Source organism: Muntiacus reevesi, chromosome 7, assembly GCF_963930625.1.
Source record: "Muntiacus reevesi chromosome 7, mMunRee1.1, whole genome shotgun sequence".
NCBI classification, from domain to species: domain Eukaryota; kingdom Metazoa; phylum Chordata; class Mammalia; order Artiodactyla; family Cervidae; genus Muntiacus; species Muntiacus reevesi.
Genome location: NC_089255.1, coordinates 8,076,320 through 8,089,567, shown reverse-complemented (window position 1 = coordinate 8,089,567; position 13,248 = coordinate 8,076,320). Strand labels below are relative to the sequence as shown.

The window sequence follows — 13,248 nt, the reverse complement described above, 5'->3', positions numbered from 1 at the left end:
CATAAGGAAAAGACATTTACAGTACTGCACTGTATCAATACTGAAAGTTTGTCATCTGTTATAAAATAAGTAATTTCTCAGTACCTATATTAATACTGTCTTATATGTTATAAAACACTGTAGATGTTATACATCTTATTAACACTAGGTATCAAAACTAAAAAGATGTCAAAAGAAATTCATGTTTCATTTAAATTATCTATTGAAAAAAATTCACATATAAATGGCCCCACACAGATCAAACCTCATGTTGTCTGAGAGTCAATGGTACTTCTTTCCCCCAAAAGCCCCACCAAGAAGCTTCTCCTACCCATTAAATGATCTGGATTTATTCAGACAAAAGGCAAATTAATGTAATTCAGTAACATTTATTTTACATAAAACAATTTTTCAAAGAATACATTTAAAAACCATCCAGATACTGATCTTATTGCATCACAAAAACTTGAGAGGCACAATGGAAATACTCAAATAGATTGTGAGCGGTGGAGATGGGGGCTTACGGTCGCTGTTCACGGTGTTCCTTAGTCGCTTAAAGGCTCTGGGTCCAAGAGTCTTTTCCATGAGGCAGTAGTGCACTTCACTGAGTAGGAATAAATCACATAAAATATATACCTTTATACAGAAAGTGTTATTGTACTGTCACTTTCAATTACTTATAAAACTCATTTTGAATTGCACAAAAGTTCTCTTTAAAATCGATAACTCCCAGGAGGCAGGGCTTAGAACCAAGTTATTCGTCTAAATAATTCATTACAAATAATTCAGTTTCCATTTCTCCACAGATCAAAAAAAAAAAAAAAAAAAGAAATCTATGAAGAGGTACATTATTCAAATGGGACATTTAAAATTTTTTTCATAGGAAAATAGGTTTACACATTTGTCCCTAGTCAGCTAAAATTATTATCTCCCTACTTTAAAACAAATCCCAGAATGTCCAAAGATTTAAATCAGAGTACCCACACCAGAGTATGATGTGGCAGTGTTTACAGGAATTCATTTTGTGTCTCATTCTACTGCAGTGTCAGATTATCAGAAAGGCACATGGGTACATTCTTCGGAACAGTTTTGGTCTTAGAAAAAAAAATCACACGTTTATAAGCAGTGATCTCAATCATGTTTAGAAACAAAAATACTAAACAGATACATTTCCTAATCCAGGTGATATAGAATCCGAGAGGTTTCTGCAGGCACTTCACTTCCCGTAGAATTTCTTGTTCAGCAGGTATATGAGAAGGTTTACATTCACTTTAACCTTATCAAACATTTTCATCACAGCTACGCCTTCATACTGCATCTGAAGTAAATCCTGCAATTGCAAGGAACACCAATCACAGCTTCAACTTGACGTTTCCCACATTTAAAACACATTCTAGAAGAATTTGTTGACAAAAATAAGATTCAATTGACCTAAGGACCTCGGTGGAGATTCCTATACTTCAGTGTGCATTGGTGTCACCTGCTTTATTAATGAAACACAGGCCAGTTGAAACAGACTGCTGGGCCCCACCCCCAGGAACCTCTGATTCTGGAGCCCTGGGGGAGGGCCCAAGAACTGGCATTTTAACAAGTTCCCAAGGGGTGATGATACTGTTGGTCTGGGTGCCATAGTCTGAGAATCATCCATCTCAATGAAAGAAAACAGATTTTCAGAATTGATAAGGACTGTATGAGAAAACCAATACCGTTAACATTAGATATATAATCAGAAGTTTAATTTTAATTGAAAAACTCAAGACACAGATGTGACAGCAAGATGAGGTATATCCTGTAGAAGAGCCAGTGTTTTCTAAAGTGAGGTGAGACAATTCACTGAGGAGCAAAAAGAATATTAGAAATTCCTCTTTTTCCCCCCTCATTCGTTAAGCATTCACATTTTCTGTGTATTTTATAAAATAAATTTTGAGTAAAGTGTCAAGTGCATGCATACTTTATAAATAAATATGTAGAAATGGGGAGAAATGATCTATTTGTTGATGAAAATTGTGAGACTGACATTTGGAGACCAATGGACAAAGCAAATCTTCCTGATCTAGACAGACTACTTCTGTTCCTGTATTCTGTTCCTCATTCTCAAGTACGTTTATCACTCTGTGTGATAAACACTCTGTGTGATAAACACTCTGTGTTTCATCACTGCTGTATAAACAAAGAAAAATTAATAAAATGTCCTTCATTTATAAATTAGTAATTGGGTCACCCCAGTCACACACATGAGACCAAGCAGTAACATTTTATAACACAGGACAGGGGCCGTTCCCAAACAGAAGATCTCATTCCTGAATGGCCCTAGGCTCATATCCAGGTCTCATTTTCCTGCTTCTAGTTCTGCAAACTTCTTGCTTCTTAATGATAATAACTTGTGTCTACAATGAGCACGGCCACCTGAAGAAGTTGGAATCATCTTTGAGAGAACGTGGGCTCTGCCAGCTTCCTGCTCTACTTTCTCAATTATCTCCAATTGCACTCAACTAAAACCCCTCCATTATTCAGATACACTTCTGGGATGGAAAATCCACAGGGGAGTGAAGTTCTTTCATCAAGAATGCTTTTGACTATTAAACAGGGGTGGAAATTCACTTTTGCTTTGGGACAGGCAACATCTGTTAAAGTCTCGTGGAAAAGAACGAAACCAACATGGTTCAGTTGAGAAGGAATCGTGTACAGAGGGAAATTAGCTGGGCCCCCCACGTGGGGAACAGACGAACTCTGATCCAACTTGTGGTTGAAGACCAGATTTTAGTCTTAGCTCCACTATTTGCGATATGATCGCAACAACAACCTTGCTGAAGTTCTGTTTTCTTGTGCGTAAACTGGGGTGGACACTGCCAGCTCCACAGGTGTGTTCCTGGGTAGATGAGATCAAGGAGTCTGCAAACCCTTTGTAAGCCACTCTGTCCGGTCAGGACCAACTGGAATCCCGTGAGACAGGCAGGTGAGCAGAGCGCGGCAGGGTTTGGACTCCAGGGGCCCATTCCAGAGCATGCTCTCTGAACCCCAGTTCTTCATCTGGGAAAAGAAGAGTGCCAAGGCTGCAGTCCTCCATAAACACTGTCTGTATAAGCGGAACGCCTTCGTGTAAGTCAGGCCTTCCTGTTATGTACATGACTACAGGATATAATCTTTATGAACCGAGCAAAGAGTGGGTTGGAGAAAATCCAGACACACAGAGTTAGAAGGAATCTCCTTTGTCCTTTTCAGAAACAAAGTCCTTGACTCACACTGAAGACCTGACCATCATGTTTCTCTTTTGTAAAATTCACTTCATACTAGAACCGTCTAGAAGCCATACGTGACAGGACGTCTGAGTTTATGTCTGACAGTCACTTTATCCAGGGCTGGCTCTGCAGGCGTTCGATCTGCACACAGTCCCCTGAACAGACGAAGGGCCTTGCACTTAGCCTTCTGCTGTCACCATCTTGAAATTCTCACCAATTCTGAGGAAGGAGCTCTGCATTCTCATTTTGCACTGAGCCCTGAAAATTACTAACTGGTCCGGACGATATACATGAATGACTGAAAAAATCTGGAGCATATCAGCCATCTGCAGACAGCTCAGGAGTAACATTTGACAACTGTATGTCTAAGTGAAGGGTGTGAACAGCTAATCCTACCATGGAACTTTAACAAAGGAGCAAGTGAAGCTGGATGTTTGCACCCGTGTTAAAAGGAAGTCCTGTGGAATTCCCAAGGCCCCTCTAAACAGGTGTCTCCTGGTCACTTGGTGATTCATCTGTTCAGTAGATGTTGATTGGCCTTGGGTCATTTCCTTCTTGGCAATCCGATATATCTTTGCTTTAGAGAAGAATCACTAACCAAAGTACATCACTGCATTGTTTTCTCTTCCTCAATTTATCTAAGTGTTCCATGGAGTGAGTCAAGACTTTCAGTTAAATTTGTAAATGGATACATTTAGTGACATTTAAAATACATTAGAAAACTGTTTATTTAAGTATAGTTTTCAAAATTACATAATATCTTCAGTTTTCTCCAATTTATGCCATTATCTCAATGTCTTTATCAAACCATTTAGCTTTTTTTTTTTTTCCTTCTTTTGTTCTTTAAGCCTACAAGGAATGCCAGACAGAAAAGAAGGGCCCTGGTATTTTACCCCATGGGTTAGGGGTGGGGGTGTAACTTCCTTGATCTCAGCCACAGGTCAGGCAGACAGTGAGCCTAGAACTTACACCATTCCCAGTGGTTTATCATGATGATTCATGTAGACACATGCAGAATACCTGGGAACCATTTTACAAGTAGTTTGGGGCCCAAGTAAATAGGGGTTATTTCCATTTAAAACCTCATACAAAAAAGAAAACTCAATCACATCTATAAACTGATCCTGTGCTAAGCATTAAGAAGCTGGAGTAGATAAATGTTTGCTGCAAACCCCCTCAACTTCTCTTTCTTTGTTTCTCTTTTGGTGGCACAAACTATTTTCTCAGTTTCTTTATTCAAGTATATCTGGCTTAAATGTGATTTTTATTTTGAAAAATAGCAATAATTTGGACGGCAAACCTCACTTTTCCATTTACAGCCATCTGTTTGGCACACTGTTTTTCTTGCTTGTGATCCCAGAGAATTAACAAAGAAGTTTAAGAAACTGATATAAAAATAATTCCAGGAAGAAGAAAGAAAAGGAGAAATGAGATCCAGAAAATTCCAATCCTGGGTATATGTTATCTTAGAAATGCAATTTCCTAAGAAAAAGAAAGTTTCCAGCCTTTAATCAATAGCTCTGAATACTGTTGTGTATATTATTCTTTTCTCTAAGTTTCAAAATGAAAACACGGCTTAGAAAAACTCAATGCTATGGTTTACCATTTAAAAGCAGTTTAAGTTCCAATAATTTGAAGAACCATAGCTTTTAAAAAATCATCAATACTTAAAGAGGGGCAATTAATGGTGGTATTGGTCTACAGCTAAATGCCATTGTTTGTCATGAGGAATGCAAGCAAGGGAAGCCAAGAATGACCCCCTTATAAAACTCCCCCCAAATCTGCAGGAATTACAGCTTACCTGAATATTGAGCTGAACTTTCTCCATTTCAACACCCAGGAATTTTGATCTGACATCGAAGATACCCACGTCTTCAGTAGATGAGATATCAAATGTAACATTTTTAAACCTAGTGAAGAAAGGACCATTCACACATGTGGAACTGCAAATATATGCTTAAAGCTGAAACGAACTGAATCCTCAGTCAACCTCCTCAGTGAACAGCCTGCTGGGAAAACCCTAAGTAAATTACTCCAAGTGTCCCATCATCTTTTCCTGATACGGCTCACGGGAACTAGGTCTGATCTCCTGTGGAGATCTGTTGCCCGTGGAGCACTGAACTAGCTGCTTTGTTACAAAAGAAGGGCAAAATATGACCCTAGGTCTTAAATAGCATAAGACACAGTTGGAATCATATGAGATTCACAGAACTACGAGAGTTGACTTGTATGGCTGACAGGACGTTAGCTGTTTAGGCGATTACTTTTAAGGCAACTTCGAAGGAGAAGCAGCATTCTCTCTGAGTTGGTCTGAGTTAAAGGTCGGATGGGATAAACGGAAGGGAAGCCAGGCCGTGGAGGAAGCAGGAGCTACGGAGGAGCGCATGCAGTGAGTCTGGCCTCCCACAAAGGGAAAGAGAGTGATGGAGCTTAAGAATCTAGCTCTTTTAAAACAGCGACCCCAGAGTGCCTGGTGTGGGGTCTGGGAGGAGAGTTTCTCCTCCACCTCTAATACACAGTAACAGCACACAGCTGGAGCGGCTCTGACCCAGGCAAGGCACCCTCCGTGGCCTTCAAATTAGAAAGGGCCTGTGTTTTTTCTTTTTTAAAAAATATTTATTTTTATTTATTTGGCTGCATACGGTCTTAGTTGTGGCATGTGGGATCCAGTTCCCTGACCAGGGATTGAACCCAGGCCCCCTGTAATGGGAGTGCAGAGTCTTAGCCACTGGACCACCAGGGAATTCCCAGAAAGATCCTGTTTTGCAACAATAAATAATTCTCACTGAGCAAGACCAAAGGTCAGACTTTTTTTTTTTTGATTTAACATATTTGTTTATGCCTAGCTACTCGTCTTCTCCCAATTATGAAGGGGGGATGCTGGACAATGTGGCAGGAAACATATCCTTGCCTTTTATAAAAGGAACTGATAGAAAGAAAAGCTGAATTCTGTGGTCTCTCCTAGGCTTGAAACCCTCTGAGGCTGGGGAGGGCGGTGTTTGGCTCTAAGTCTGGGTTCCTACAGGTCCTAGCACACTGCAAGGTGTCCCAGAGCACTCAGATCATTACTGCCGAATGAACGAGGGCTCTGGGTCATTCCAAGCCACATTGCTCCAGCTCCCTATTTGCCTTTAACAAAATTAATCTATTTTTTTCGGAGCTAGGCAGCAACAGTTTCTATCTTGTCTTCAAGCCTAAGGAAATATAAATTGATAGAAATAGTAAACCATTTGCTTTGAAAGCAGGCAGAAAATAGCACACTGAGTAAAATGTCAATTTTTTAAATCCCACTTTTTTAAAAAGACAAAGCAAATAATCTACTTTTGAAAGTGCTTTGGAAAGGCAGCCTTTCATTCTCACTGCTATGACTCAGTAGTTCTGGAGCGAAAGGCGAGGCTGGCAAATCCCCACACGCTGGCTAAGCCATGGGAAACTCAACCTCTTGATCAGTGCCAGGCCTGGTGGGAAGCCCAGAGATTACAATACATGTGTTTTCTCCTGTCATCTGAAATCAAGGGGAAGCCCTCACAGACCCAGCGAAGCTTTCTTCAAAGGCCACAGGAAGCTGAATTGGTGTGAGTCAGATCTGATGCGCACGGTGAGAGGGGCGTGTGTTCTGTGCAGATCCTGGGTACCACTCACTGGTTTGCCTGCAGATCGTCTATGTCCAGGAGGACACCCTTCTCCTGCAGCTTTGCAGCCGTGTACCGCACCGGCTTCGCCCGCTTCATCCCTCGGGGTTCTCCTTTTCCATCAAGTTTAATTGATCTCCGAGTATTTCTGGCAACATAAGAACAAACCATCTGCCATGAAGCTGGCAAACTCAGATGTTCCTGGCAGAGCAACGGCCAGGAGAGAACGCCCGCGTCCACCCCTGGCCTCCAGGTGTGGAACCTGGGCAACTTCATACTGTGTGATCGTCAGTGACAACCATCCCTGCACAGTGAAATCTCCTACTGAACTGGTTAAGGAAAAGCTATTTTCAGTGTGACTCAAGTTTGGATTACAGACGAATATGCTTCGTCACACTTGCGCTCTCTTGTCTCAGGCGTGTTGGACCACAGGGATCTATTAAGTCACTTTGCAAGCAACCGAGGAGCCGTGAAATGAACTGTGTACACGCTCCTAAGGGAAGGTGTCATTACAAGTGTTTAGTTTAACAAATTTAGTTTATTTAGCAAACACTAGATGGCCATCCCTGTTCCAAGCGCTTTCCAAATACTACCTCATATTTACAAAATCAACCTTTCCATTGTGTTCCAAAATAAACTCCTCTGTTTCACAGTATTCCATTTAGCTCTCATTACAACACGTGTGGGGCTGGTACTCCCAAATCCCACTTAAAGATGAGAAAATTGAGACTTCAGAGAACACTGGATTGGTTCAAGATCACATAATGTAAGAGAAAATCCCAATCTATCTCACTTGACTGAAGAACTTGTAAAATGCTTTGCTGTAGATGCAGTAAATATGTAAAGAAAATCTCTCACAACTTTATTTCTACTATATATCAGTTTGACCAACTTTCTTCCTCGCAGGAATAGCATAAATGTAATTTAAAGGCTGCAAACGAATTAAAATTCAGAACTAGTGGGGTCCAGATAAATGAGGTTTAAATTTTGTTATACTCCTCCATCAAATCTTCTATGATTAATGCAATTGACTTTTCCGTACAGCACCATTTTTTAATGTCAATTTGACTACAAATATTACATAAAAATAATGAATTACATATTTAAATAGGTAATTAAAATTTGATTAGTATTGACCTTAGTCTAATGATAAGAATAATTACGACCAAAGAATACTCATTAAAATTGGCTATACTGTGGGAAAAAAAACAACTATGATATGTGTGCTCATGGGTAATAGAGAACTGATACATTTTGTCTTTTGTGTCAATATGACTTCTAAAAACCAGTAAGCAATTAAAAATCACTAAGCTGCACTGTGCAATAGCAAGTATCTGACTTTAAACATTATCAAGCATATAAATACTCTTTACTGTAAATATCCCCAAGGGTAACTTATTTAAAAAAATAATAGTGTTTAAGACACCTTTGACTAAAAAAGAAAGAATAATCAAAGTGCTTCCCCAAGTGTTTAAAGTTACTTGATTGAAACACAACAGGGTAAAACTAACTTTAATGCCAATGTTAATAGAGAATTAACATGTTTCTAAATTCACTCCTGACTTCTTAGCTCACAATGGCAAATCATAAAATTGAGATTCTAGTTTGCTGTTATATAATAAATCAAAGTTTGCTACCAAACCCAACCTGAACAGCCCAGGACTGTATATGAATTGATACCTCATATAAATCGCGACATTAAAGGAGAATATATGATTTCAACTTACTTTCTTTTTAAGTTGTCTAAGCAAGTCTTTATGTAAGTGTCATAATAATTAATTTGCTCTTCAAAAAATGCTGCCTTCTTGTTGAGTGCATTGAGCGTCTGCTGAAGTTTTTCCAATTCAGCTTTTCGAAGCTTACGATGGACTCTTTGATTTCGAATATCCTAAGGTAAAAAGGAAAGGCCATGGTATGAGATTTAAGCAGGAGTTTGCTTTATAATATTGCCCCTTTGGGACAAGAAGAATATCTGGCACTAAAATCATTCTTTGTGACTGACAACAGTTTGGGCTTCCCTGGTGGCACCATAGTAAAGAATCTGCCTGCCAATGCAAGAGATTCAGGTTCACACCCCTAGAGAAGGAAATGGCAACCAACCCAACGGGTAGAGGGGTCTGGTGGGCTACAGTCCATGGGGCTGTAAAGAGTCGGAGATGACTTGGTGACTAGACAACAATACCGGTTTATTTTAGTCACTTCATTTTAAACTCTCAGCACCCAAATGTTCCCTTTTTCCTTTGAACTGCAAGTGTCCATAGTTTACCTTGAGATGTAAGGTTGATGGCAAAGCAAAGAAGCAATTTTAGAGTAAGGATACAATTAATCTAAGGAGAACTAGTGTTTTAAAAAGTGCACAAGCAAGACTTTAGCAGGAGACAATTTCTTCAGAATGTTTTGAATTATATATACTTTGAAGACTGCTTTATCCTGAAAAGTATCATATTTCATCATTACATTCATCTTTTCTTTTCTTTCTCAGCTGTCCTGCCAGGCTTGTGGATCTTAGTTTCCCAACCAGGGAGCGAACCCAGGTCCTCAGCACTGAAAGTTCAGAGTCCTCACCACTAGACCACCAGCGAAGTCCCCATTTTTGAAATAAATTTTTTAAAAATATATTTTTAATCTGAAAACTCGTTCCCAACATTTGCACAAACAGTAGCTGGGGTCTCAAGACTGAACAAATTCAACATGGATAAACTATTAGTTGGATTTAAATAGAGTTCCTAGAACATGAAGCTGATCAAGCTGCTTACAGCTTGCAAGAGACACAGTATAGTTAAACTTACAAACATACAATTCTTTTTTCTTTTTTGTAATTCTAATGGGTAAATTAAGAAAATGTTTAAGAAAATGGCGCCAGTTTATTATTATTTTTCCTTTGTGGACAAATTAAAAACCATTCCTTTTAAGTAAAAATTCTTCATTAAGTAGAGTCTTTGAGGGGATGCCTTCATGATAGTTTTTTTCTTTTTCTAAGACAAAAGCCTCAATTTCTCTACTGTACATTTCCTAAGAGAAGTATTTTCCAACCCAGAGTTACAGAAAAAGGCACTGCTTCCCTTGAGTCACTCCGGCTGGGAGGAATAAGCCTATTGCCAGTACTGGCCATATCTTTCCATGAAAGAATAAAGCTGAGTGCACTTCCCTTCCAGAATTCTTTTTTTTTCCCCCTGATCATGTAACTGTCTTTAACCTCCAGATCCATTTTAGTTTGCATGTTTGGACAAAAGAAAAAAATGGAAAAAAAATTTTTTTAACCCAAAATATATACTTCCTTATCCTTGGCAAACAGATCTAGCCTTTTCCTGTGATGCTTCCTTGCACTAATTTGATATCCTTTTCTCAGGAAGTTTCTCAACTGTAAAAATATGGGATGAGAAAACAGAAACTAACTTTTTAGTCTTAACTGCATTCAGGCTAAACTGACTACAGACAAATTCTCAGGGACACAGAGGTACCATCTCAGTGGCAGGTCCTACAGGCAAGTTGTCCTATGACAACTTGACTTATTACTCCAGAGAGAACTCTCCTAAAAGTGTCACTTTTAAAATTAGTAGGTATTGTTTAGAGCAATAGATGAAACTCATCTATTATGCTTCCTAGGCATTGATGTCTGGTATGTTTCAGCTCTTCTGACAACTGGGGGCAGTCATGCCTGAATGCTTAGTTCAGTATCCTCAGCTGTGTCCAACTCTTTGCAACTCTGCAGGTGGTAGCCTGCCAGGCTGCTCTGTCCGTAGGGGTTTCAAAGCAAGAATCCTGGAGAGGGTTGCCATTTCCCCCTCCAGGGGATCTTCCTGACCCAGGGAGTGAATCTGCATCTCCTGCCTGTCCTGCATTGGCAGGCAGATTCTTTACCACTGGGCCACCCGGGAAGCCCCTTAACTGGGGGAGTTGTGGTTATTCTCTACTAAAAGTCATCAACTGCTTAGAAACCTTAAAAAATCTGTAACATTGAGGAGGACAGGAACCATATGTATATAACTATGAATCCTTCATGTCACCTACTGAGTCCCAGCATGTGAGCAATGATTAGCACACGTCTACGCAAAGCAGAAAGAATATTCTTCCCCACAACCTTGGCAATCATATTGAGAATGTCTTGGTATCTGTTTTTGGATGACACGTGTCCAGTCTGTTCCAGTGTCCGAAGATTCCTCTGGATTTTCCTCTTCTTCTGCTCGAGGGGGAGCTGTGCGTCTTCAACCATAGACTGGCCCTGCTTCATGTCTTCGGGAGTCCTGGAATCCAAAGCCGCACGGTTCGCCATGTCTGAGGCATGATCTGTCTCCTGGAAAGGGAACATCAAGATGTTGATTTATCTCTGGTGTCCTGACCTCACAGGTTCAGAAGCTGCACCAGGTAAACCAATATCAAAATGAAAGAGGTCCTCAAGGCAAGGTCGGGAGGCCAGAACCACGGTATGTTCCTCAGGGGCTTTGTGGCAGGTCTTTGGGAAGGAATTACTTTGTTTTCCTGAAAAACAGGGCAGTGGTGGCAGGCCCATAAAATTGAGATTTTATGGTTAATGTACAAGTTATCTTAGTAACAGACGTATTGCACGGGATAAGCAGCATTTCATAATTCCCCGGATGGAAGGATTTCAGTGTTGGATAGGATAGTCCAGTTGAGAAAATTAAAACTAGATTTTCCATTCAAACGTGGCCATGAGAACCCTGGACATCCAGAACCCAGTCACACGCTCACACACGAGCCATATTTACAGACATTCATAAGCCGTGAAGGCAGTCAAAGACCTTTGTCCCGGTAACGCAATCATTCTCAAACCATGAACTCTGAAAAATCTGCTGGGTTTCTTTGAACCAAAGAAATTAAGAGTATGCTAGCACAAAATATGCTTCCAAATAAATGATGAGTAAATGAACGAATCAAAATAGTTTGGATAGTTTAAAAAAACTATATGAGAGACTAATGATCTTCACATGTCACTGTACTAGAAAATTGATTGACACAGTAGACAGAGTCTAACACTATAAATGTTATTACACACAGGAAAGACAGACCAACCTTAAGGACACAGTAACAGTAAGCCAGGTCAGTAGTAAACAACAACAGTAGCAACCAATGTTGTCGAAAACTTAGTACATAACATATTTTTCTACCCACTTAACATGTCTTAACTGAGTTACTCATGAATTGGATACTATTATCATTATTCCCATTTTACAGCTGAGGAAACTGAGGCATAGAAATATTTCTAGGTGCCTAGCATTACACAGCTAGGAGATATAGAGCTACATTTGATTTTGGAAGTCTGCACTCTTAGTGACTATGCTACATTTGGGGGAAATAGCTTCTTAATAAAATATTAAGAGTTAAAATTCTCATACTCAGTACTATATTCTACCCACTTTGGTTATATATACTTTTATTAAAAACCATGACACAACCACTTCTTCACAACAAAATAAATTAAGAATGATTCAGGAAAATCATGTGTAACCAGCCAAAGTTCAAGAAAGTACAAAAGTACAAAGAGGTAACTAAATAGATAATCTTGTTAGTGTTTGTGTTAGTCGCTCAGTGATGTCAGACTCTTCACGACCCCATGGACTGCAGCCCACCAGGCTCCTCTGTCCATGAGATTTTCCAGGCAAGGATACTGGAGTGGGTTGCCATTTCCTTCTCCAGGGGATCTTCCCGACCCAGGTATTGAACCTGGGTCTCCTGCAGTGCAGGCAGATCCCTTTACCGACTGAGCTACAAGGGAAGAGTGTTTGTTTAGGGAGTGGCAATTATTGAAACTAAAGCAATAAAACTGAAATTAATTCAGAACAAACTAAATAATGATACATTTTAAAGGATGCTGATAAAAGTTTAATGCAAGATTGTTATGAAACTTTATTTACACCAGGATAATGGTGCTCTAATCTAATGGACTCAAGATGTTGGCTTCCAAAGCATTTGAAAAACAGTTTTAATGAGTAAGACACTTGTTCATTTCTTCAAGTCGGCAAAAACACAAAATATGAAAGGTATTTTTCTATATCCTGTTGACCAGAACAATTCCTTAAGTGACTTATCTGCCGATCCACTGCAATGAGGATCTTCATTTTTAAGCAGTCCATTTTTTCCCCTTTGTTTCCTACACTCACTGTTCAAAATTTACCATGAATATTCAGAGGCTTTGAAAGACCCAGAACTAATCTTCTAGTCTAGGATAAGATTATTTAGCATAAAATCAGTGCTGCATTTTCCTATTTCATTTCCGTTGATATTCCATGGATTTTCTATGTAACTGAAGTCAGTTCACTGAAATTTTTACTTCCCAACTGTGTCAGATAGTTTCTCTGCGCTAACAGCAAACATCTGGCACAAAGATTTGTTCCTAAAACCAACACATATCTCAGGCACTTATTATTTATTTATACTCT

General features: G+C 39.5%; 1 protein-coding gene across 1 annotated transcript in view; it reads right to left on the bottom strand.

The window, feature by feature from the left end:
* Positions 1-363: 363 nt before the first annotated feature.
* Positions 364-13,248, bottom strand: part of IQGAP2 (IQ motif containing GTPase activating protein 2) — a 295,627-nt gene continuing 282,742 nt past the window's right edge. The window contains exons 32-36 of the mRNA XM_065940796.1: positions 10,932-11,144; positions 8,578-8,738; positions 6,861-6,998; positions 5,020-5,128; positions 364-1,309 (exon numbers count right to left, since the gene is read on the bottom strand). Coding sequence (XP_065796868.1) covers positions 1,196-1,309; positions 5,020-5,128; positions 6,861-6,998; positions 8,578-8,738; positions 10,932-11,144 — 735 coding nt within the window. The 3' untranslated portion in view covers positions 364-1,195. The remainder of the gene's footprint in view (positions 1,310-5,019; positions 5,129-6,860; positions 6,999-8,577; positions 8,739-10,931; positions 11,145-13,248) is intronic.